This window comes from Kogia breviceps, chromosome 11 (assembly GCF_026419965.1).
Source record: "Kogia breviceps isolate mKogBre1 chromosome 11, mKogBre1 haplotype 1, whole genome shotgun sequence".
Classification (NCBI taxonomy): domain Eukaryota; kingdom Metazoa; phylum Chordata; class Mammalia; order Artiodactyla; family Physeteridae; genus Kogia; species Kogia breviceps.
Genome location: NC_081320.1, coordinates 73940498 through 73968005, shown reverse-complemented (window position 1 = coordinate 73968005; position 27508 = coordinate 73940498). Strand labels below are relative to the sequence as shown.

The 27508-nt window shown below is 35.8% G+C and overlaps 1 protein-coding gene across 2 annotated transcripts in view; it reads right to left on the bottom strand.

The window, feature by feature from the left end:
• Positions 1 to 27508, bottom strand: part of PRKD3 (protein kinase D3) — an 87136-nt gene that overhangs the window by 17824 nt on the left and 41804 nt on the right. For both annotated transcript variants that reach the window (XM_067007783.1, XM_059078256.2), the window contains 9 exons: positions 20465 to 20603; positions 18795 to 18926; positions 17834 to 17991; positions 12243 to 12435; positions 8912 to 8989; positions 6068 to 6251; positions 4655 to 4778; positions 2369 to 2446; positions 862 to 1138 (listed from right to left, as the gene is read on the bottom strand). In XM_067007783.1, the coding sequence (XP_066863884.1) occupies positions 862 to 1138; positions 2369 to 2446; positions 4655 to 4778; positions 6068 to 6251; positions 8912 to 8989; positions 12243 to 12435; positions 17834 to 17991; positions 18795 to 18926; positions 20465 to 20603 (1363 nt within the window). The remainder of the gene's footprint in view (positions 1 to 861; positions 1139 to 2368; positions 2447 to 4654; positions 4779 to 6067; positions 6252 to 8911; positions 8990 to 12242; positions 12436 to 17833; positions 17992 to 18794; positions 18927 to 20464; positions 20604 to 27508) is intronic.

Genomic DNA, 27508 nt, shown 5'->3' with positions numbered 1-27508 from the left:
CGAGAACAGGTGTAACAAGTAGCATAGCTGAACTGAAATAAAGAACATTTAGAAACTGGTTGAGGGAACTCCCTGGAGGTCCAGTGGTTAAGACTCAGCGCTTTCACTGCCGGGGCCTGGGTTCAATCCCTGGTCGGGGAACTAAGATCCTGCAAGCTGTGCAGCGCGGCCAAAAAAGAAGAAAAAAAGAAAATGGTTGATACCTCTTTCAATTTAAATATTATTTGTCTAATGAATGAATGATGTTTCCCCATAAACAAAATAATGCCAATGGAGGGGAAAGTGACATTTTACTATGGCTTTCTGATTTAAGTGTTCACTTGAACCTTTATCAAATTTAGGTTTTACTTTATAAATTTTGTTGGTGCAAAGGACATGTGTTTCAATATTTTTTTAATGTTTCTGAATGTTTTAATTCAGTTAAAAGAAATACAGCATTTCTGACTTCACAGATTTCCTGAGTATGTGAACTGTAACACTTTATAGCCTGAAAATCCCACCATGAAGCAAAATACTAATACTAGTAGTTTACTCAGCACCTTATGGTTCTCTTTCATTTAATGCTGACAACCCTATAAAGTAGGTACTATTACAGAGAAGGAAAGTACTTGCTAAGATCACATAACAGGTTGGCAGAACCAGATTTTAAAAGTAGTGACACTGACTCTGGAGCCTAGCTCTGGCGATTGTAATACATATACTATAACCAACATAATTTTATAAAAGAATTAACTAATGGTATTGGTTACTAAAAATGAAGCTTATAACGAGCATTAAAAAGAAATACAGAAACACAACTACACCCACAAAATGCTTAAGAACCAAAGGGAGAAAAAAGCCATCAACAAGCTTATTGCTTACTGTGATCTTTCCCTTGCCCTGGAGAAGTACAAACACTTGCTTGAGGGGTCACAGGCATGAGAGCTTGGCGAATTGCTTTTTCCCAGCTCTGTGCTACGTCAAGTCCCACTCCAGTGGCAGCAAGAACAGGATTGTGAGAGCTGTCCCCACTGTTCTCGCCAACAAAGTATACCATAGTATCAGTGATGATTTCAAAACAGTGTGGGTTGCTGCTTTGTGAAATGTTCGTGAAATCTTGTGGGGAAGATATGCGAAGAATCTCTGAAAGTGGAATTTCCTGAAGCAAAAATTAAGCATTATAAAATATGAATACATCTTTTTTTAAATTTTCAAATACACTAAATGATCAAAGATATGCGTTTCTAATGAATACCATTAAGACAAACACAAGTACGTGACACATGGAACATACAGTCAAGTCTTAATGATGGTATCTGCTTTGAATGATCTGCATGTCCATCAATGTCAGAGGCAGAGCATGGGGTATAATAATAAAGCTAGTGATTCAGGTCTGTAGCAGATCATTAGAATGAAAGGAAGGAAAGGATTTAGGAGGGCAATTGCCACTACACCTAACACTTGTCATTTCCCAGTTTTCATTGAATCAACTCAACAGCTACTACTCTACTGGCTGCTATCTGCAAGATACAGCCCCAAAGGAGTACGAAACAGAAATAACAGCAGCAAAAGAAGAATATCAGTGTTAAGTTATTCAAGCACTCCATTCTGGTTCTGTCCATAACTGTAATAATCATTTATGTTTAGTCCCCTTCCTAAAGCAAAAAAATTATTTTAAAAAACCCAACCAAAAAAACCCAACCAAACAAAAAAAACCCCCACCAGCTCAAAGCAATTCACTAGTTTCTATACTTTTTCTTACTGATACAACTGCTACACTGACAATTTTGTTTGGTGTCAGTCTGTGACATGGCAAAATGTGAAGCAAGTCAAGCAAAGAGGACTATATAAAGGAAAAAAAGAGCCAAAAGAAGCATCTAAGAACTGGGGTCTAAGGTAAAATGGAAGATGGGAGAAATGCCGAATACCACATTTGCCTCTTCTGGACCAGCAATGATCATGGGACTTTCTCAACAGTCTAATCTAAATCACAGTATAGTCATCCCTCAGTATGCAAGGGGGATTGGTGCCAGGACTCCCCGTGGATACCAAAACCCACGGATGCTCAAGTCCATTGTATAAAACGGTTAGGCATCCACAGATATGGAGGACCATTTGGTACCCAGAAGAAAAGCAGCAGCAACCTGACAGGACAAAAACAAACACGCAACAAAAACAACCTTTGGTAGCAGGGCTGTTATGGGGGAGTGAAATGGAGGGGTAGAGGACAGTTGCTTCAACAATGAACTTAATAGTGACTTCTATAAACTACATTAGGCACAGGTGTAATAGGTATAAGCCAATATAACAATTAATAAATATTTGGATATATTTGGAAAACATACAGTATTTTAACGTACATATTTTTTTAAAGATGTGAAATCTTTACCTTATAATACTTCGATCCCGATTCGTTTTGAAACAATGTTAGACATTTGCTGTCCAGTCTCCAATAATGCCTCTTTCTCTATAAAGAGCATAAAACTGTGAGGTTCGAAAGTAATGATTCCTCCAAAGTGCCTGAACTTTCCTTTCCCTTTCATTTCTATCCAAAAGTTTGTACTTTTGAATAGGTTTAAAATTCGTGAGGTTCAAAATTCGGAAAATTAAAAGGATATATAGTGAAAAGTATACTTCCATCATCACTCCTATCTCACTCCCACCCTTACTCCAGGCAAGCAATGTTATTAGGTTTTGGGGATTCCTTTGCAAGAATCTTATGCATGCACACACAAATGCATATGTATTGCACACACACAGATATGTAATTTACCTATAGGCTAAATTTGTAAAGGTTAGCTTACTGGGTCAAAAGATACATGCACATGTCATTTTACTTGACAGTGTTAAATTATCTGGCACAAGATCTGATCGAATTTACAGTCTCATCAGCAACATGCCTAACTTGCTCAAAGCTTCACTAATGCAGCATGTTACTAGACCTTTTGATCTTTTGCTACACTGATAAATAAAAATTGGTATTTTGGTAAAATTTTAAATTGTATTTTTCATTAAAAACGAGATCAAGATCTTACATTTAGAAGTCGTTTGTATTTCCCTGTCTGTGAATGTTCATATTCATTGCCCATTTTTCTATTGTATTCTGGTCTTTTTTTCACTTGTTTAGAATATGAGTTGAAAATACTTTTTCCAGTTTGTCATTTGTCTTTGCTTTTGTTCTTTGCCATGCAGAAATTTTTCTTTTTACGTGTGTCTTTAAATCATTTTTTTAAATTAATACTTTACTTTTTTGGGAACAGTTTAAGGTTCACACAAATTAAGGGGAAGATACAGAGATTTCTGATATACTCCCTTGTCCCCACGCATGTGTAACCCTCCCCATCATGAACACCCCTCATCAGAGTGGCACATTTGTTACAACTGATAAACCTATACTGACACATCATAATCACAAAAGTCCAGTTTATATTATGGTTCACTCTTGGTGTTGTACATTCTATGGGTTTGGACAAATGCATAATGACATGTTATCTGTCTATCACCATGGTATCATACAGAGTATTCTCACTGCCCTAAAAATTCTGTGTTATGCCTATTCATACCTACAAGTCTCCACCCCTAACTGTGATCTTTTTACTGCCTCCATAGTTTTGTCTTTTCTAGAATGAATATCATATGGTTGGAATCATACAGTATGTCATCTTTTTACATTGGCTTCTTTCAGTTAGTAATATACATTAAAGATTCCTCCATGTCTTTTCATGGCTTGATAGCTCATTGCTTTTTAGTGCTGAATAATATTCCATTGTCTGGATGTACCACAGTTTATTTATCCACTTACCTACTGAAGGACATTTATTACTTCCAGGTTTTTGGTAATTATTAATAAAGCTACTATAAATATCCATATTCATGTTTCTGTATGATCATAAGTTTTTATCTCCTTTGGGTAAACAGCAAAGAGTACAACATATGGATCACATGGTAAAAGCATTTTAGTTTTGTAAGAAACTGCCAAACTGTCTTCAAAAGTTGGCAATACCATTTTGTGTTCCTACTAGCAGTCAAAGAAAGTTCCCATTGCTCTAATCTTGCCAGAATTTAGTGTTCTCAGTGTTTAAGTTTTTGGCTATTCTAACAGGTGTGTAGTATGTCACTGTTTTAATTTGCATTTAATTTGCCTGATGACATATGATGTGGAGCATCTTTTCATATTCTTATTTGCCATCTAAGTATCTTCTTTGGTGAGGTACGTGTTAAGGTCTTTGGCACACTTTTTAATCAGGTTATTTGTTTTCTTACCGTGGAATTTTAAGAGTTTTTTATATATTTTGGAGAACAGTCTTTTATCAGATGTCTCTTTTGCAAATATTTTCTCCAAGTCTGTGGCTTGTCTTCTCAATCTTTTAACATTGTCTTTTGCCAAGCAGAAGTTTTTAATGGTAATGAATCCAGTGTTATCAATTATTTCTTTCATAGATTGTGCATTTGGTGTTATGCCACCAAACCCGCTTTGAATCTCTACTGCTTTACCAGTTTATAAAAATAGTACATTAAATATTCCACCTTTGAAATATTCTTTACAAATGTAATGACATTTCCAGTACTATGATGTCTTAATATATATCTCATTCTCATTTTGATTTTAAAAATGCACAAAGTAAAGCACATAACAAAGTTTCACTACCATAATAAAATGCCTGTGATTACTGACCAGGGTGTCCCTGCTGGTGTAATGGACCATCCACCCTTCCTTCACCATCGTGCTGCTCTTCCTCTTTGTGTGCTTGATGGATTGTACGACCCTCATTAGCGGAATATTATTGCTTGTTGATGGACTAAAAAATATTTTAAATTTATGACAAATATTTACAACTTCAACTTAAAAAATCGTAAATACTGTAAGCTCATCAAGCCCTTTTAAAGATAATTAAGCTTAAATTCTTCAAAATATCTTAGGAAGACAAACAATGGCTTAAGAAGAAGAAAATAAATTAATCCTGTTATGATGATACATAGTTAATTTATAAAAGACCAAGATAATACTGTAAGTCATCATTATTTGTCATCACATTTTTTTGGAGGGTCACAAAACATAAGAAAACAATGAGGGACTTCTCTGATGGCACAGTGGTTAAGAATCTGCCTGCCAATGCAGGGGACACGGGTTCGATCCCTGGTCTGGGAAGATCCTACATGCCACAGAGCAACTAAGAGCCCATGTGCTACAATTACTGAGCCTGTGCTTTAGGGCCTGCAAGCCACAACTACTGAGCCCATGCACAACTACTGAAGCCCGCACGCCTAGAGCCCATGCTCCGCAACAAGAGAAGCCACTGCAGTGAGAAGCCTGCATACCACAATGAAGAGTAGCCCCGGCTCGCGCAACTAGAGGAAGCCTGCACACAGCAACGAAGACCCAACACAGCCAAAAATAAATAAATTTATTTAAAAAAGAAAAGAAAACAATGAATAGAGCAGAAAGAATCCTCCCCATTTGGAAAATCTGGAGCCTGGGAGAGGGTCTCATTTGGGATTGCTGCTAGAAATCTTCCTACCCTAGGCAGCACGATAAATTTTATCACAAAGTAGTATATCCTATAGGCTGTATCTATAAAAAACTGAATTTCTATAAACATAGGAAGATATTTAAGTCTTATAATCTGGTAGCATTTTTACAAAGTGCTAATAGTCAGATTAACTGTCCCCAAATTCATCACCATCATCTTTGAGCAACATTCTCAGATACAGATTCTTACTGGTGTTTCTAACATCAGGTAATCTGCCTGTGTGAAGAAACTGGTTGCTTCAACTGATGGTTCAATTTTGGCACTTTGTGTTGGATGCTCTACAGCTAGATATTATATTTAGACTATATTTAAATAAAGCATTTTCCTCTTTAAGAAAACAGGATTCTCATACCTTCCCATCTTGAGTGGATAGCAAGAGTAATATAATTTATTTCAGAAAAATACTGTGGTATATGTAAAAGTATTAGGCACAATTTAACTGATTTTAAATTACATTTTAGGTCCCACTTAAAGAGATGTGGCTTGTTCTTTCTTAACAGAGCTCCTGGACTGACGCTGCATTTGGAAGTAGCTTGCAATCCTCACACACACGTTACCTGATTGTTTTAACAGCTTCTTCATCTCTTTCCACATCAAGATCAGATGGATCCAGGAAGAACATTTTATCTTCTGGGGGAGATGGTTCCTCTGTGTCATCCAAGGCCCGACTACCATCACTGTTCATGTCACTACTGTCAATATCCATTGGTATATCTGTATCTGTTCCCAGAGTAGAAGGTTCTGACAAAGTTTTAAATGAATTCAGAATTTTATATTAATGGAATATCTATACACCTAAACAGAGACAGTGTATTAAATGTGAAAAAAAGTTTTAAAATTCTTAAATGAAAAATATTTTTATGATTCAGGATAAAGAAATATTTCTTAGGACAATATAAAATGTACAAGCCATAAGGCAGAAAATTAATTTGATTGCATTAGAATTTTAAATTTTGACATGCCAAAAGATACTAGAAGCAAAGTAAAGGATGAGCTAACACTATTACACATCTAGTCAATTGATTTTCTGCAAGGGTCTAAGACAATACAATGAAGAAAGAATAGTCTGTTCAATATATGGTGCTAGGACAACTGGACATCTACATGCAAAACAATGAAACTGGAATTCTTCCTTAAACCAATTACAAAAATTAACTTAAAGTGGATCACAGACCTAAATGTAAGAGCTTAATCTATAAAACTCTTAGAAGAAAACATAGGAGTAAACTTTGTGACCTTGAGTTAGGCAAAGCCTTCTTAGATATACCAAAAACCTAAGTGACAAAAGAAGAAAATAAATAAATTGGATTTCATCAAAATTAAAAACTTCTCTGCTGCAAATGATACCTCAAGAAAGTGAAAAGACAGCACACAGTGTGGGAGAAAGCATTTTCAAATCATATATCAAATAAGGGACTTGTATCCAGAATACTTAAAAGAACTCTTACAACTCAATAATAAAAAGATAATTAACCTAGTTAAATGAGCAAAGGACGAGAACAGATATTTCTCCAAAGCACATATGTAAAAATGACCAATAAGTATATAAAAAGATATGCCGTATCTGGGAAATGCAAATCAAAACAACAATGAGACATCATCACTCCATACTCACTAGGATGGCAATAATCAAAATGACAGACAACAAGTGGTGGCAAGGATACATAGAAATTCGAATCCTCATACACTGCTGGTGGGAATGTAAAATGGTACAGCTGCTTTAGAAAACAGTTTGGCAGTCTTCAAAATGTTATACACAGGGTTACCATATGACTCAACAATTCCACTACTGGCTATCAACCCAAGTGAAAGGAAAACATACGTACTCATCAGTACTCAAATGTTCATAGAAGCATTGTTCATAATAGCTCCAAAGGAGATACAACTCAAAGGACCATCGACTGACTGGTGAATGGATAAATAAAGTGTAGTCTATTCACGCAGAGGAATATTATTCATCAATTAAAAAAGAATGAAGTATTGATACATGTTACATGGATGAACCTTGAAAACATTACGCTAAATGAAAGAAACCAGTCACAAAAGACTACACATTGTATGATTCTATTTATATGAAATGTCTAGAATAGACAAACCCATAGAGATAAAAGCTGATTTAGTGGTTGCCAGGGCTAATGGGGAAGAGTGGATGGGAAGTGACTACTACTAATAGGTATGGAGTTCTTTTCAGGAGTTCTAAAATTAGACTGTAGTGATGGCTGCATAACTGTGAATAAACTAAATGTGTGAACTGTAAGGTATACAAATCGTATCTCAATAAAGCTGACAAAGAATTAGTAGAATATATAGCATATGAACAGGTAATTTATAGGGGAAAAACCCATAATTAACCAGTAAACATCTGAAAGATGCTCAAACTAGTTAATATAAAGACAAATGCACATTAAAATAAATAAAATAGTATTTCATATCCATTTGTCAAAAGGTAGAGAAGTACAAAAATACATGAATTAGATAAATCTAGAAGACTTTAATCATCGAAAAACTGCATCAATTCCGAGCAACTGAAATGAGAAAACCAATCATGCTCTGTCAATGGTGTTAAACAGCAACCACAGAAAACATGCCATAAGAGAAAATGTTAAATTCTTAAGGAGTTTAATTTCCACTCCTTATGCTTTTCCTCCTACAGAACTACACATTCAATTTTTACTAGTCATGTAAATGTTACAGAAAAATTATGCTGAAAGTTTAGAGTCATTACTCCTTCCTTCCAAAAAAGGTAATCACTTTGAGTGATATAATCTTGAAAAGAGAAAACAAACGAAACAAAAACAAAATAATGGTAAAAAGCAAAAATGTTTCGCTAATGATTATTTGATGGAGAAAGAGAAAGTGAGACAGTACATTAAGTTCTAAGACTATGGACTAAGAAAGCAGACCATATGGGTTCAAATCCCAACTCTACCACTTATTGGTTGTATTTCTTGGGCAAGTTATTTAATTTAATGTTTTTGTGTCTAAATTTACTCATCTGTAAGTCCTTATCTCAAAAGGTTATTCTTAGGTTTAAATGTCAATATATGTAAAGAGTTTAGAACAGTGCCTGGCATACAGTAAGCAGTCAATAAATACTAGAAATATGAAATAGTTCTAAGAACAACAGCAGGGTTATAAAATAAGTATTAAAGATAAAAGAGGATATGCAGCACCACTGGCCACATTAGACTACAGAGTGGTAGGTGGTTAAAGGAAGACGGAAAGGTATAATTAAAAGTATACTGTTACTGATCTCCGTATTTTGCTTGATTATTAAATCAGAAAAAAGTCAAAGTTAAAAAACAAAGTAAGCAAAATAAAATATGCAAATATAACCTTATACAAAGATAATACACAAAAGAATTGTCATCTTTTCTGGAAATTAAGAAAAGGACTTTTACCTCCATTGAAAGTAACCTCTCCAAGGCAGTCTCTCGGTACTTTTGATGCACATCGTTTATGGCAGTTGAATTTACAATCTAAAATAAAATATTCACCTTATTTATTTTTAAAAGTCAGGCAGTATCAGAATATGGTTAAAGACTTTCTTTACTCACACACAGAATATTATTAATAATCATGATGAAATAATAAAGATTTCCTTTACTAAGAACTCTGGCTTTGGACTAAAGGTCTGGTTTCAAATTCTGCATCACCTCTTAAACAGTTGTTTAATCCCTCAGGGCTCAGTTTCTATATCCGTCAAATGAAGTTTATACTACTTGTATAACACTTTGCCAAAATGTTGCTGCAGCTCCATGTTTCCTTCCCTTTCCTCACATTCTTCTTTCCACATACCCCTTAAGAGTTTCTCAGGCTGATTAAAGTCCTTTCCAACATATGTCAGTCACTTACTTTCAATTCCTAATTATTAGGACCTGGTGCATATGCAGAAAAGGGATTGTAATTCTACAACCATTTATTGGGAATTAGTCAGGGCTTTCCTATACAACCCTGTAAGGAAGGACTGAGCTTCTCATGCACAAGGTCCCTCACCTGCATTACAAAATGGCTCTGTTCAGCCTGCAAGAACCTCAGAGCTGATTGCACTGCAGATCAGTGTCAGATCCCAACTGTACCATACTACTGTGTAACTCAGTGGTCCCCAACTGTGGCCATCAGACCAGCAGTAGCAGCATCGGTTGAGAACTTGTTAGAAATGCATATTCTTGGGCCCTACCCCTAACATCTGCAACTCTGGGAGTGGGGCTGAGAAATGTGTGCTTTAATGACTTCTTTAGTTAATACTTAAATTGAGACCCACTGCTATAACTACCATCTAACACAACCTTCGAAATACTTCTACCAACAATAAATGGGTAAAAATAATTTCAAGTCCTGCTTTAGAATAATTCTGTAACCCCTGATTCAAGAAAATTCTGGGAATCATGCCAATAGCACAGGGTAAAGGTCATTACAAGAAAAAGCTCCATGAAATTACTATTTTGGTGGAGGATAAAACTTGCATTATATAGTAATGTCTTTAAAAATAAGAGACACTAAGAAATTCATATATGATATTAATATTAATATCTTGCATACATCTTAAATAATTAGTTTTTTATCTCAGGAGGTTTGCAAATTCTGAAAATAACAAGGTTTCCCTTTCCCTTTGAAATGTAGAGCCAAATTTGTGGCCCACCTGCAGCCAAGTATGTAGGTTCTAATGACAGGCATTTATATTTCTCTATATTCCTACCCATGTTTTTATTAATTAGTTTATGCTTTCTTTTATTCTATATATGCTTATATAAGCTGCCTTGAAATTTTAACATAACAAAGTAGAAAGTAAACAGATGAATGAATAAATGAACTGCTGTTCTCAGAACTGTATGTTTTCTTAAACGATCCAGCATAACTGTTTTATCTTAATTTTTTTTTTTCTTAGCTTGACAAGTGAATGAAAATGATTATTTTACTTTTTAAGTATCTTAATTCATATTACAAAAATACAAGGATCCCTAAATTAAATTATGATTTTTTCATAGATAACTAAAATACTTAAAGAGAAATATAACCTGATACTTTCTGAACCAATATAAGCATAAAACATTATTCTTTTAGAGCTCTAAGAAGTTAAAGTAATAACCCAGTGGTAGAGTTCACTGATTTTATTTCAAAATTCATTAATCTACATATTTATTTTAGTTCCTTTATAAAATACTATATTTTTTTGCACGTGGTTTTAGAATGTTTCTGTTCTGCTCAGCAGAACAGTGTTATTTACTACCTTTACTAAAATTATCTGCTGGCTAGAATTTGTACATCTGTTCTTAATGTTCTTTCCCAAAACATTCCTTAGTGGCTGCTTGCCAATCCACTTTAGTGTTCATATTTTAAAGTATTAATTTATATATTAACTCATATTCAAAAGTAAGCTGTTGAAATAAAATTTCAACATTTAATTAAGCATGCCTGATGGTTATTAAATATTGGCAACAAATGTACAACCTATTCTCTATTTGATATTATCCTATGTAGCCATATATTGCCAAGCAAAGTTTTCTTATATATTTAAGTTAAATTTACATATAATTATGATTCAACATTGTAAACAGGATTTATTGTTGCAAAGATCTCAACTCTAATGTTTTACCTAGATAAAACTAGGTAATTCAATTCCACCAATAGTTCTATATAAAAGTATAGTATCAAGAACTATTAAAATAATCACATGAAAAATAAGTACATAAGATTATAGACAGATTACTTATATCTTATCCTGGCTCAATGCTTTAAAACATATTTAAACTCTATTTTGGTTTCACATAATTGTGTAGCACTGTTGAAAAGAAGACATGAGACAAAAAGATAAAAGCATCATTAAAAAGCATTAAAACATTATGTAACTAGAGGAAAAAATTATTCCATTATTCTATTAAAAACCTAGTTCATTAAGAGATGTTTTTGGAATACTATGATAGTGTTCTGGGTTAGTATCCAAATACAGGGGACTTCCCTGGTGGCGCAGTGGTTGAGAATCCGCCTGCCGATGCAGGGGACGCGGGTTCGTGCCCCGATACAGGAAGATCCCACATGCCACAGAGCAGCTGGGCCTGTGAGCCATGGCCGCTGAGCCTGCGCGTCCGGAGCCTGTGCTCCGCAACAGGAGAGGCCACAACAGTGAGAGGCCCGTGTACCACAAAAAAATAATAATAATTAAAAAATAAAATAAAAAAATACAGGTGGTCCCCATTACAATTCCACTGGCTTCTACTATAGTCTGACTATTTCAGTGTGATTACTGTCCGGAATGACAATTTTTGTACAGCTCCATAGCTACGTAATTAGAAAAAACAAAACAACAAAACACCTGTAATATGTTGGTGTATGGTGTGTATGAATATTTAATGGCAAGAGGAGGGCATTATTTTATATTTTGGGTAGTGTCTGGCTCTGAAATTAGAAAGACTTAAGGTCAAATATTAGCTTATCTGCTTACTGACTGTTCCATATTGGCAAGTGTTAAGCAGCCACACCTCAGATCCAAATTCTAGTTTTTCTGTTCATACTTTAATTTTTCTTTAGCCCAGCTCCTGGTACAGAATACACATATTGCAGATACTAGTCGTCGCATGCAGATGCATGCATATTAATTTTATCTTTTTTAAGTTAACTATGAGCCCAATTTACAGGTATTTGCTTAATGCTTCTGAAATAAAAATATTTTAAACCTTTATTTGCTAACAAAAACAAATATATATTTTACTTAAGAAAAACATCCAATCCTACCTTTACACTGCATTCCTTGGCGAAAGAGGCCTTTCAGTAACCGCTTGCAGTACTGACATATTGTGGGACGGGTATAAGAGTGAACAGCAAATGTGTGTGGAACTTTTACCCTGCACATGACCATCTTTTCCATCCAAATCGGGCGACCACTCCAAGAAGGAATTCTCTTACTGGGTTCCTGGTGAACATGTGACTAAAACATAAGTAATTTCTATAAGTGTAAGTTGATATTAAAAGCAAAGTGTTTAGATCAGGTCTTGACCACAAAAGTCATTTATTTCAAACACTAAAGCCAAAAACCTGAAAATGTGCATCTCAGCAGTTTCCTCTGGAAGCTTAGCTTACCAACCCTTGAATGAGAAAAGTGCAGGATTTTTTTGCTATTATTTATGCTAGAAAAAATAAGATATTTTCATCCTCATGTACATATATTCACTGATTAACTATTATTTCCAGGCACATATGACATTTTACAAATAAAAAAAAGAACTTAAAAGGAATTTTTAACATGCTCAAAAACCTTACCAAGAAATTAATCACAGGAAAATTAAGTAAATTCAGAAAATGTTAGTGCTGCTCACGCTGAGTTACTGAATACAACGTCTGAAAACATTCTGAAACAAGCCTTAGTTTTTCTAATTTATTTTAACAAATACTAAAACAAGCATGTGAAAATCTAAATTTAATTAATGATGATGATACAAACAATGGCAGATACAAACTAAAACAACTTTACCCTTAGTAATTATGCTTTAGGAAGTTCCTTAATATTTTAAGTATTTTCCAGTTATTTGGGTTTTTTCTCTTAGGTGAGCAAAAAGGAAAGTTAATTAGAGGTGGTGTTGGTTAAAATTTTTTGTGTAATCTGAGGAATAAATGGATTATTTAACTATGAACCTTTCTATGTATACAAAGGAAATAATCAATTTAAATTATAGGTCAGATGAGTCTGGTTCATCATATTACTTCAACATTCACTGATTATAACTGGCCAGGCTCTATATCAGAAATATGAAAATGAATACAGTCTATATTCTCAAGAACAAAATCCAAATACCTAACTACCACCTAGATGTTACAGATTTTGTTGTAGCTGCTTGAATCTTCACTGCCAGAAATTCCTTCTATAACTGGTAATGTCTATAACTCAGAAGCTGAATCATGGTACATTGGTATGTTCAACCACTAGAAGCAAACGAAGCCAGAACAAAAACAAGAGATAGAGAAGTATACAGCAGAAATGTGGGGAGGAGAAAATAAAAGGCTTTTTTGAAAAAAGTATGAAGAAGGAAAAAGAAAAGCACTGACCATTGGAGGAGAGCACTATAAAAATAACACAGATACAGCCTCTGATAGTTTTTCACTAAAGTGTAGCCAGAAATGTTCTAAAGAAAATTATGAAGCAGTTTAAGAAAAGTACAAAAAGATGGGACTTCCCTGGTGGCGCAGTGGTTAAGAATCTGCCTGCCAATGCAGGGGACACAGGTTCGAGCCCTGCTCCGGGAAGATCCCACATGCCGCGGAGCAACTAAGCCCATGCGCCACAACTACTGAGCCTGCGCTCTAGAGCCTGCGGGCCACAACTACTGAGCCTGCGTGCCTAGAGCCCATGCTCCGCAACAAGAGAAGCCACCACAATGAGAAGCCTGAGCCCCACAATGAAGAGTAGCCCCTGCTCACCACAACTAGAGAAAGGCTGCGCACAGCAATGAAGACCCAACACAGCCAAAAAAATTTAATTAAATAAATTTTTTAAAAAAAGAAAAGTACAAAAAGAATATTAAAACACAAACCAAACTTACATACTTCAGCTGTCTAAGGTGTCCTGCTCTAGTGTGGCCCACCCCTTCTCCATTTACAAAACACCTTCAGCAAAAGGAGCACCACAGTGATTCTGCAGAGCTGATAAAGCAGCCAGCGGGAACTAGAAACAAATGCTTTAAGCTTTTGCTTATCCCTGGCCCCCTAGTCTAGTGGTGACTCAACACTGTGCTTCTCTTGTTTCTGCTTCTACTACTTAGCTTGTCTCAAGTTTAAAACATATAACATGGAAAGGCTGATTTAGCCAGTTTTGCCTTTTGTCAGGTCCTGCTGGGACTGGGGTATCAGGGACATGGTACTGAGCATGTTTATAAGGAACTATTCAGGGGACTGTGGTTGTAGGAGCCACCCAATTTTTCATGTCTAGTACAAGTAGTTATTTATGTTATTATCCCTATTTTACATATGAAAAAACAGGTTCAAAGGGATTAATACTACTAAAGCATTAGTATTAAAATCAAAACTTAGACCTGGGTCTTCTACATAGCAGTCCAGTGATTCTTTTTTTTTTTTTTTAATAAATTTATTTATTTTATTTATTTATTTTTGGCTGTGTTGGGTCTTCGTTGCTGTGTGCGGGCTTTCTCTAGTTGCGGTGAGCAGGGGCTACTCTTCGTTGCAGTGCACAGGCTTCTCATTGCGCTGTCTTCTCTCGTTGTGGAGCACGGGTTCTAGGCGCGCGGGCTTCAATAGTTGTGGCACACGGGCTCAGTAGTTGTGGGTCATAGGCTCTACAGCACAGGCTCAGTAGTTGTGGCGCATGGGCTCAGTTGCTCCGCAGCATGTGGAATCTTCCCGGACCAGGGCTCGAACCTGTGTCCCCTGCATTGGCAGGCGGATTCTCAACCACTGCGCCACCAGGGAAGCCCAGTCCAGTGATTCTTAACCTTTTCCCAATCCCAGCATACCTGGGCACATACTGCAATCTTACCAGTAACAGTGGTTTACCATCTATTAAGTGAGGAAGGCAGGAAAGGTACAGCAGACTTAACCAGATTTTGGAGGACAGAGAATGTCGGTAGAATTACCTAGAGCACTTGGTTAAAATGTGAGCACTCAGATGATAGTAACTAGAATTGAGTGAAAGTTCTTTTCTTACTTTGCTTTTATGTCTCTCTTTACAAATTACTGCTTAGCTTAAATTCTTATTTCTTTCTTATTAATGTATAGCCAGAAATCGTCTAAAAGTAATTATTTCCACAGTGTGGGCTTAAACTAATTTTGGTTGAAGTATTGCTGACAAAAACTTCATAACAATATTGCCAATTCTCAATCATATAAAACAATAAAGGCAATAAAAGCATTTAAAGGGGGCAATTCCCCAATTATATATATTTGAGTTTGGAACATTACTCAATGAAAGAAATATCTCTACTTTTATGTGTACACTTAGGCCCAAGAGTTTCTTTCTACTTTGATTCTGTCCTATCCCCTGAGGAATTTTCCCAAATGGGGAATTCCCTGGTGTCCAGTGGTTAGGACTCTGCGCTTTCACTGCTGAGGGCACTGGTTTGATCCCTGGTCGAGAACTAAGATCCCACAAGCTGTGCAGCACGGCCAAAAACAAAAAAAAAAAAAACAAAGAAAAACCTTCCCAAATGCATTGCAATGAACATTAATCTCTCTCATCTCCAAATAGCCATCACTCAATTCTGGTTTCTCTAATCTCAGTGGTTCCATTTTAACCAGATTCAATGAACAGTCTATCTTCTTCTGCCTCTCTATCTCTTTACTCGATTCCCTTTAGACTGACTTCAGAAACTAACAGAAGCTGCCTTCTTACATGTAAACGATGACAACCCCAGAGTCAGATTCAAAGGCTTCTATTCCAACTAGCCTTTTCTTACCTAGTAGTCAATTAAGTTTAATATCTTGACTCGTTAGAAACTTTTCCTCGTGCCTTACGTACAAAATCAGGATAACAGCTATACTTTCCAGGACGGGGGTGAGGATTACACAGAAAAGCTAAGTGAAGCAGCCCGCATGAAGACTGGCACCTGAGAAGTTATGAGGCTCTTACTGTGCAGCCACTTAGAGTTAGTTTTTCTCTAAACTTGGTTCAGATTCAGGTTCAGATTGCTCCCATCTCCGCACTGCTATCTCTCCTTCATTCCTTTAGAGTATACTCTTTTCCCACTCTTTCTTCCCTCTGATTTTCCTCCATGAGCTCTCAGCTCTTCTCTTACTGTACCTTATTCATAATTTTGAGACTGCATGCTTGGACTGACAAATGTAACCTTGAGAAATTCCTCTCTACAATTTCTACTTGTTCTAAAATACTCTGCACAATCTAACCAATTCAGACATGTCACTCTACTTCTCATATTTCCCTAAGGAAGTTTCATCTTTGGGATAAAATATAAATGAATGAATAATACATTATTCATCTGCTCTGTCCTGCCATTTCCAAATCTTGCAATACTCAGTGGGTATGGCTGACACACCAATATCATTTGTGGGGTTCTCAAAACAACATGCGTTCATCCTACAGTTCCCAATCTTAGCTAAGTTTCCTGTGCAGTTTGTATATGAAATGTATTAACTTTTCTATTACCAATCTTTCCCCAGCTTTTGTATGTGTTTATAATCACTATTTGCTCTCAGTTCCTAATGCTACAGCATTCTTCTTCTACTTTAAAAATCTCATAGTAGGGCTATGCAATTTGGAAATATGGGATTTTTGTGAAAGAATTTCAGAAGCTTTTACTCCAGTGTCTCGGTTTAGCAAAATCTTGTGACGAGGGTGTCAAGACAACAGCCCAAAGACTTGATTTTGCCATTAATATAAGAAGACCAAAGGGGTTACAGAAATAATTAAATGTTAAGACTGTAATCTATAGATGGAAGTCATTTTAAGTAGTACCAAATGAATAGGTGGTTATTTCTTTCTTCCCTGATCTACTATATTTACCCTTGAGGGGTACAAGATATGAGGAAAAGTCACTGATTTACAAGTAATCAGATCTGGGTTGAACTCTAATATTGCTTACTAATTTGCTCTGTGACTTCAGTCAAGTCACTTGACTGTTCTGAGTCCCAGCAGTCTCATAGTATAGAGATCTACTAATATACCTCACTGGAATATTAAGGATCAGTGATCAGTGGTGTCACTCAAACATTCATTCATTTATGAGTGAGTACCCACTAAAGTACAAGGTATGGTGCTGGGCATGGTGGGGCAAACGAAGACATGAGTATTGTCCTCTCTAAATAGATCATAAACTCCAAACACTATGATATTAAGGTAGAATGCTATACACACCATTAGGGAGGTTTGAAAAGTGCTATGTCATTCAGAAAAGTAACTTCTAGGTAAAGGGGAATCAGGTAAGGTAGCTGCTGAGGTAGGTCTGGAAAAAGCATGTAGGATAGATACCAAGAAGAGCAAATGTAGGGGGGAAAGGGTGTGTTCAGGGAATGATGAATAGTACAGACTGTCGGAAACACAGAATATATAAAGGTGTCCTAGTGGGGAGTGATCTAATCAGAGTTGTTGTATATTAAGCTGTAGTGAAGTGTGGATACCAGGAGTCTGGATACTGGTTAGGAGGTTGATCTTGTGGTCCAAGTGATAAGTTATCACAAAGTATACTAAATGCAATTCATGACTATTGGTAAGCCCTGTCTACAGTAATACATTTTAAGTTTCTTAAGTTTAGGAATGATACTATTTTTTAGTATATAACTTATGTTTTAAGATGATGTTATATATCCTGCGGAAACATAAGGGGTAAGTAGTAAAATGCCCTCTATTACTTTAGAATACATACCTCTTCAGTGGGAAGGGCTACATATTCAGTCGGCAGGGGTCTTGGAACTGAGAGGCCAGGTCCTGGCAGGGATACATTTGACAGACGTCTCTTTCTTACACCACTACAGTTATTTGGAATCTTGAAGGCACATCGTTTATGGTAATTTAATCCACAGCCTAAATATATTTTAAAAGGTTAAAAAAATTTTTTTAAACTTTGTAAGTGTGTACATTAAAAAATAGGTGCTTCTTTTATTTATTTTCTCTGGCAGCAATAGTTATCCTAATGAAGAACCCAGATGACAAGCTAAGAAGAATAGGAAAAGTGTAGAAAGGTTATTTAGAAAGGTTAAGTTGGCTAAAGCAGTGGTTTCTTCAAGTGTGCTCCCCAAGGCAGCACCTGAGAATTTGTTAGAAATCTAAATTACTGGGCTCCACCACAGACCTACTGAATCAAAAACTTTGGGGACGGGGCCTAGCTAAGTATGCTTCAACAAGTCCTCCAGGTGATTCTGATACACGATAAAGTCTGAGAACCTCTGGCTTAAAGAACTTCAGCAAACTGTGGACTGTGTACCAAATTCCTCCTATGACATGTGAAAATTATATTAAATTCAAATTCCAATGTTCATAAATAATTTTATTGGAACACAGCATGCTCATTTGTTTACAACCTGTCTATGGCTATTTTCATGCTATCAATACAACAGCAAAGTTAAGTCATTGTAAAGAGACCAAATGGCCAGCAAAATTTAAAATATGTACTCTCTGGCCCTTTACAGAAAAAATTTATTGACTAATCAGAAATGTGCATCTGCATCCCACCCCCTGGTAATTCTAATACAGGATAACCATACCTCTCCAATTCTAATCCTTGGGTACTACCTAGTCACTACCAATGATCTTGTTTTTTCATTGATGATTACTGAATGCAAATGTGAAATCCTATGTCAAATGAAACAAAAGTTTAGAACACATACCTTCACATTTCAGTCCCTGACGTACCAATCCCCAGAGCATCTCACCACAGTAATCACAAAAAGTAGGAGCTTTATAAGAATGTACATAGAGAGTATGTGGACGAATCTGAAAGTCTTCTACTGTGGCCAAAGCTTTTAAAAAAGAAAAATATTCAAATAAACCCTGTACTTGTAATTGTGATGAGATTAAGAACATTGACCATATTCATTTGTCAAAGTACACAGAATCTATTTTTTCTGAAAGTTTCATCTGACCATAAAAATAAATTATTTTCAGCAGCTAATACTGTGGTTTTCAAACTCTATTTTAGGAACTTCACCAACTTCAAATAATTTGAGCTCCAAAAGTAGGTCTATAGGTAGGTATTTTGACCTCCAAAAGCATTTTCTCAGAGTGATAACTGCAAATAATTGTCAAGATTTATTTTAGCTAGTTAAAAACTATTTAACATAATGTACTGGGAAATAGAACACTAAACTTAAAAAATAAACTGCAGAACTTAACATTAAGTTATAGCAATGTTTCTGTGGGGAACACACTCAGTTCTAATGTAGGATCCCAGGATACACTCTTGTCTGTTCTCCAGAGTCCTAGTGGTTAGGATAAAGAGACTCTTTTCCCCTCTGTGGGCAAGTCAACAGCAGCAGATGCAACCACCATCAGACATCCTCTCAACACCACCTGCAAGTCATTAGTGGATATCCCCGTGGCCTGATGTAGGGTCCAGGGCAAAAGAGGAATACATGTGAGCATGACCTCCAGGGAGGACCAGGAGTGAAGGCCCTTTGGAGTGAAAAGAAAGACAAGGATTGCGATGTGTACAGAATTTGGGGTTGTGGTAGAGAAGATGAATGGTAAGGATAAGAGACTAATAAGGAAAGGTGATGGTCACAGAAGATCTCAAGAACAGGCTGCAAATATAAATTTGGGAAGAGGAAAAAAAATGGTGGCAGTACTCTGGACTCTTGACTGGCTTTCCTTCCTTTCTTTCTCTTCCATTTCTTTCCTTTCCTCCCTCCTCTTCTCCTCTCTTCCTCCCTCTTTCCTTTGCTGCCAAATAAGAAGTTTTGCAGGCCTACTATATACATTCTTTGTTCCTTTACACTTCTCACTAACAATCCTGCCCACTTGTTGGATGAGATAATAGCAGGAGCTAAAGAACAATGGATGGCAAGAACGGGTGAGAAAGGAAAGGAGAGAATAAGAAAATGTCCACAGAGAACAAAAAGAGAAGGAGCATTATATAAGTTATGGAATCAACCAGTATTGCAGTTTCTTCTTCCACATCTTCATTATTTCTCCTTTTTTTCTCATTTTCTTTTCTGAACCCTAATTCTCTCCTATGCTCTTCACAGAAATGGGGAAAGGGACCAGAATTTCAGTGTAATTGTTTTATTTCTTTGATTCAAAAGATGAACGTATTTCTCTTCTGGCTCAATTGATAATTCCCTTAGCTTAGTAACACTCAAATAAGTAATTCAGGGCTTATTTTCCTACTTTCTCATCTGTGATATAACCTTCCTGAAAGTAAAAATCACATAGTAACCATTATTATATATGAAAGAAGTAAGCAACTGTAGTACAAAGTATAATTGAACACAGCATTTAGTTAAATGCAAAAAATAAGCCTTGCTGAAAAGAAAGGCAACAAAATAAACTATTTACTTACCTGAAAGAACAACTTCTACTAGGTCTCCTTCATGTATTTCATCTGCTGAGGTAATCAGCTGCAAAATATTTTCTGAGTTCATGTCATGGCGAAAGAGAAGAATTTTGTCATACATGCCAAAGAATCCACACTCTGGAAACTGCAGGAAAATAGTCCTATATCAGTATACCTACAGCTTTTTATTTTTATAAGTAAATGTCTCAACCTTATAAAATAATTTTAAATGTAGTTTTTAGCCTAACACTATTTGCTAACAATTCTATTAATATCCAAAAAGATCGACCATGTGCTCAAGCATCCTGGTTAATTCTCAAGTTCAAAAATATAAAAGTAAGCAATATAAATAATTGTTGATTATCTTAAAACATGTGTCTCTTAGAAGTACAGAATTTCTTTATTCAGTTACTGATGGAGAATACAATCTTGAACTTAGTGCTTCTCTTACAAAGCCTGAAAGATAAGCAGTCTTTCCTGTCCTCTAGAACTGAGCTTCCCATACGGTTAGCTACCAGCCACATGCAGTTATTTAAATTTAATTAAAGTTAAATAAAATTAAAAGTTTAGTTCCTCAGTCACCCTAGCCACATTCCATGTGCTCAATCACCACCTTAGCTACTGGCTATCATTTTGGACACTGGAGATATAGAACACTTCCATCATCACAGTAAATTCTACTGAATAGTGCTGGTAGAAGATCAATAATTCCCAAACTACAGTCACAGGAGTACCAATCCCTACATTTCTGCCAAATGGACCTATAGTTCCTAGCATTTATCTAATACTTTCTTTAATATACTCACTGTAATTACAAATACATGATTCTTTATGGTAGCTTTCTTTTCAAAAAATCTTTGCCCAGAGCAGGAGACTTACAGATCTGTTGACATATGCCCTATGTGTAAATATTTCAAGGCTTCTACATTTTGTGACTACACTACTGAGACACTCTGGGGATTAGTACCCCAAGGACTAAAATATGAAGGTGTGAGTCTAAAATGTTTTATAGTTAATAAAGTTGTTTAAGAGACAACTTTAAGTACTTGCCTTACAAAATAACTTTAATTTTTAAAACAGTTTTTAAAAAGGCCATTTTCTAAACTATCAGTACCTTGCAAAATGCTGCTACAGATAGTTCCAATTTCTTTAGTTGATTTCAAAACCGTATACTCTCACTGATTTATTTTGACTCCTCACAGAATATCCTTTAATGAACTATACAGTATGTCACTGTCCTGCCCTGAATGGCCTGATATATATCTGTCACACTAAACTGTAAATGCATTTTTGCAGGGATGTTGCTGAGGATGGTTCACCTACTTCATATAGTAGCCCTTCTTTGTGAGGACCCATAAAAGAAATTTCTCTGGTTGGTTTTATAATATGAACAATTTGATCATGTAACTAACTAATCATGTTTTCTTGTTTACTTTGCCCACTGCAAAAGGCCAAGCCTAATTTGTAACCTAATTCTAACATCAGTCTAGGATCTTATGGCATATGTTTTAGGTGCAGATACCAACCTAGCTTCATCTTATTTTGTGACCTTAATTTTCCCATTAAAAATTCTTACATGCATCTCTAAAAAAGTCTCAATTTTTTGGGAAAAGGTTGAATTTTTAAGAATTGAAAATGACTTAATTAGAAATTTTAAAGTTTATTTGCATTTTTTAAAACCTACTGAGTAAATAATGAAAAAGTGCAGAAATATTTAGAATTTTTATAATGCTCATTCTCTTTTCAATTATTTGAGTTACCAATATTTATAAAACCTCATAATGTGCTTTAAACATATCTCTAACAGCTTAAAATTTTTCCATTGAAAAGAGTAAAAATATAGAATCAAAAATTATTTTCAGGGGCTTCCCTGGTGGCGCAGTGGTTGAGAGTCTGCCTGCCGATGCAGGGGACACGGGTTCGTGCCCTGGTCCGGGAAGATCCCACATGCCGCGGAGCGGCTGGGCCCGTGAGCCATGGCTGCTGAGCCTGTGCGTCTGGAGCCTGTGCTCCGCAATGGGAGAAGCCACAACAGTGAGAGGCCCGCGTACCGCAAAAAAAAAAAAAAAAAAAAAAAAGTAAAATAGATTTAGTTATTATTAAATTAGAAAACATCTAATGGGGAGTAAAACATCCCCATAACTTAGCTGCAATAATTCTTAAGGATTAATAAAAAGGATTTCACATTCCATCCTTATAAAATCTCTAACAAAATATTTGTATGAATAAAACTCATTTTAAAAATTCACTTTAAAAAAAATTCACGTCCTCTAAATGTAAGGCTCTATGATTGTAAAGGTAAGACAGTCAGAAAAAAAAAAAAAAAAAAAAGACAGTCAGTCTTTGCCTTCCAGGGGCTTACAATCTAGTAGAAAGAGAAATAAAACAAATATATAACATGATAAGAGAAATGCCAAGAATGAAAAATATAATTCTAGAAGAGGGAATAAAACTTTAACTGGGAATGTAGACAATCACTTCAACAGTGATATTTGAGCAGAATCATAAAAAGAGAAGCAAGGGTTCCATGGGCAGAAAGTGAAAGTGAAAGGGTCATCATTGAGAAAGTACAAGGTAAACGAGAGAAGCTAAGTCATTGGACCCCTACCATTGGAGAATGAAGTGGGTGGGGAGAAAGAAGGCAAAAAAGTACACAGGAGCCCAACGGGACCATACAAACAGAGAAGCTTGGCATCAACAGAGCTGGGTTCAAGCTTTGCAACCTACCAACTACAGCACCTTACATAAGCTGCTTAACCTCTCAAAGATCAACAGGAATATTAACTTTTAACGGTTCTTATCAAAATTAAATTACTTGATGTTTATAAAAAACTCAGCACTATGATCAATAAAAACTAGTAGTTTATATTATTCTATATCCAAAGGGGGAGAGACAAGTGGTTCCAGAGCAAGGCCGTAACATGATCAAATCTGTATTTTAAAGGGATAATGCTGACAGCACTGTGTAGCAGGAAGTGGAACAAGAAGAGACAGAGCAAGCTCCTAAATAGAAGGCAGAAGCTATTGGTCAGGAAAGAGGTATCAGGGTCTGGATTTTACAGTAAGAAGATGGAAAGCAAGACAACAAGGAACACTTCCCTCTAGAAGCTACCTCTGGTAAATTATATGGATCACTTATACTGTTTTGACCAAACTAAAAGTCCTCATAACTGAATAACTAAATAAACACATCAATGAGAGAGGAAAAATATTAAAATAAAAAATTTGTCTTAGAAAAAACACATATAAAATAATCTTGATAAACACACGACCCAATGAAGTCATATTAGCATTATTAAGAGACAAAAGAGCAAACAAAAAGAATTATAGGGAGTATTAAGAATATTTATTTAAAATAAGCATTTGTGTACCAAACTGGAAAGTCTTCAGTGATGATAAGGAATAAAGTAACTTTCTAGCAAATGTTTACACACTATATTCATCTATATAATTGAGAAATTACAGAATTCCAAGGGGGAGGAAATGTAATAACTAGCCTGTGAAAAAGAGATTTCTGCTATTCATAATTATGATCTACAGGTGTGTTTAGCAGGATATGTAGGAATTCTCTGAAAACAAGGGTCCCCACAAAATGAAGTAAAAGAAAATGTGACCTGAAGAAAAGCAGGAGAGAATATTAAATATTGTCACTGAACATCAGGAAACACTGTGGCCAACCTTTAAAAATATTATGATCTTGAGGCATGAGTATATTAAACATTTAAAAAGAAGAAAACAAGGAAATAAAACATAAACACACACTTTAAAAAACCTAAACAATTGTACTGAGGAAAAACCCCACAAAAAAATGAAAAATAAAACCCTGTTAATAATTATCTGAATATATAGGGATTGTTCATGATTTTTAAAAATTCAGAAATTGGTTTTCAATCAAGAGAACCATTTCCTAAGACAATGTCTCACCTTTGGTCACACACTGGAGTCATCTATGGAGCTTAAAATCACATCTGGTATTTTCACCCCAAGCATCTTTACCATAGACATCTTTGCAGGAAGCATTTTTGCCACATAACTAATTGGCCATAAGGCAATTTTGCCATCAAAGATAAAATAACTGGTTGACAGTTTGGTTTCAAAGTGCATTAGCATTTCTTTCTCTTTTTTTTAACACCTTTATTGGAGTATAATTGCTTTACAATGGTGTGTTAGTTTCTGCTTTATAACAAAGTGAATCAGTTATACATATACATATGTTCCCATATCTCTTCCCTCTTGCATCTCCCTCCCTCCCACCCTCCCTATCCCACCCCCTAGGTGGTCACAAAGCACCGAGCTGATCTCCCTGTGCTATGCGACTGCTTCCCACCAGCTATCTATTTTACGTTTGGTAGTGCATATGTCCATGCCACTCTCTCACTTTGTCACAGCTTACCCCTCCCCCCTCCACCATATCCTCAAGTCCATTCTCTAGTAGGTCTGTGTCTTTCTTCCCGTCTTGTCCCTAGGTTCTTCATGACTTTTTTTCCCCTTAGATTCCATATATATGTGTTAGCATACGGTATTTGTTTTTCTCTTTCTGACTTACTTCACTCTGTATGACAGACTAGCATTTCTTCTAGTTAGCAACATTATTGATTGCTTTATTGAGCTGACGAATGAGGATGATTTGCCCCAAGAGTTGGTTTCTTATTTTAAAATACACTACACATTGGAGGAGAAAGAGGCCGAGGGCCTTAAAGGTGCAGAGTTGATCCCAGATTTCTCATACAATTTTGCAATGTCTACCAACAGACATGTGATACAAACAACAATGTAGAAGGCTTTCACAACACAATACAAAGCTCAGTTACAAATATGCATCCTAGTATTTGGAAACTGATACCTCTCTTAATGAAGGAAGAAATTTTAATGAAAAAGTGCAATGCTGAATGAGAAGAGGAATGAATAAGCAAAAAAATGTGTACGGTAGAACAATGTGTGCACTAGGAGTGCTGACCCCTATGCAATCAAAAATCCATGTATAACTTGAAAGTTGGCCTCTGTTCTGCAGCTTTGCACCCAGATTCAACTGACCACAATCATGTAGTACTGTAGTATGTATGAACAAAAGACTTGAATGTTTGTGACAAAAATGACTGTGGCAAAGATATCTACAGCAAAGATGCTTAGGGAAAGTATCTAAGAACACTTAAAACAAAAGATGCTAAGGCTCTCTTCCCGGGTTTATGGTTAAGCTCTGGGGAACATGACATGGACATCTGAATTTTATATTTACTTTTATATTATTCGGTGTATTTATTATATATACTCTTTTAAAAAATAGACTTTTAATAGTTTGAGTTACAGAAAAATTGAGACAATAGTACAGTGAGTTTCCATATACTCCATACCCAATTTCCCCTATTATTAACATTTTCACTATGGTACATTTGTTATACTTAATGAACTAATATTGATACATTATCATTAACTGAAGTCCTTAGTTTTTACCCAATGTCTTTTTCTTGTCCCAGGATCCCATTTAGGATACCATATTTCCTTTAATCGTCATATCTTCTCAGGCCCCTTTTGGCCATGACAGTTTCTCTGATTTTGCAGGGTTTTGAGGACCCTGACTGTTTTGAGGAGTACTACTGTTCAGGTGTTTTGTCAGATGCCTCATTATTGGAATTTTTCTCATGTTTTTCTCATTATTAGACTGGAGTTACAGGTTTGGGGGAAGAAGACCTCAGAGGTAAGGTGCCATTCTCAACATATCATCATATCAAGCGTACCTACCATCAACATCATTTATAACCACTGATGTAGACCTTGATGATCTGGCTGAGGTCATGTTTGTCAGGTTTCTCCACTGGAAAGCTACTTCCCCCTCCCACCAATACCATACTTCCCCCTCCCACCAATACCATACTCTTTAGAAGTAAGTCACTATGCACATCCCACACTTAAGAAATGACAATTTATGTTCCCTGTCCTTAAAGGCAAAGTATCTATATAAATTATTTGGAATTCTTCTGTATAGGAGATTTTTCTATTTCTTACCATTTATTTATTCATCCAAATGTATTTCATATGTATATATCTCAGTTTGGACTCATGGATAATTATTTTATACTTTGGGATATAATATACATTTTTAGAATATAATTTTATTTATTTTTTAGTAGGCAATTTATTCACATGGTTCAAAAATTTAAAAGTACAAGAGTAGAGGGACTTCCTTGGTGCCACATGGTTAAGAACCCACCTGCTAAAGCAGGGGACATGGGTTTGATCCCTGGTCCGGGAAGATCCAACATGCCACAGAGCAACTAAGCCCATGTGCCACAACTAATGAGCCTGAGCTCTAGAGCCCACAAACCACAACTACTGAAGCCCACGCACCTAGAGACTGTGCTCTCTAACAAGAGAAGCCACAGCAGTGAGAAGCCCACGTACTGCAACAAAGAGTAGCCCACTCGCCGCCAACTAGAGAAAGCCCTCATGCAGCAACAAAGACCCAACACAGCCAAAAATAAATAAATAATTTTTTTTTAAAGTACAAGAGTAGAGTTCAAAATCTATGCCCTAGTTGCCCAGTGATCTCTGCCATAGTCAACAATATTGCCAGTTTTCTCAGTATCCTTCTGAACGTATTTTATACCTAAATAGTAGACATGGACATATCTTTTCCTCATTTTACACAAATGGTGGCATACTATAAAGTGTTGTGTCTTGTTCTCTTTTCCACTTAGCAATATATTTTAGAGATCATTCCATAACAACAAACAAAGAACGTTTTTATTCTTTTTTAATTTTTAACAGCTGCATAGTTTTATTTTACCAGTTCCCTACTGAAGGGATATGGGTTGAGGAGTAAAACTAAAGCCAAACAATCTTGAGTTCAAATCCTGATCCATTTCACTTACTAACTATACAACCTTGGCTTATTTAACTTCAGTTTCTCCATTTGTAAAATAGTACCTACTTTGTACGGCTGTCATGAAAATTTAAAAAGTGAATATATGTAAACAGCTTAGAACTCCTGACATGTTCTCAGTGCCACATGAATTGAAGCTACTATTTCGAATCTTGTTATTACAAACAATA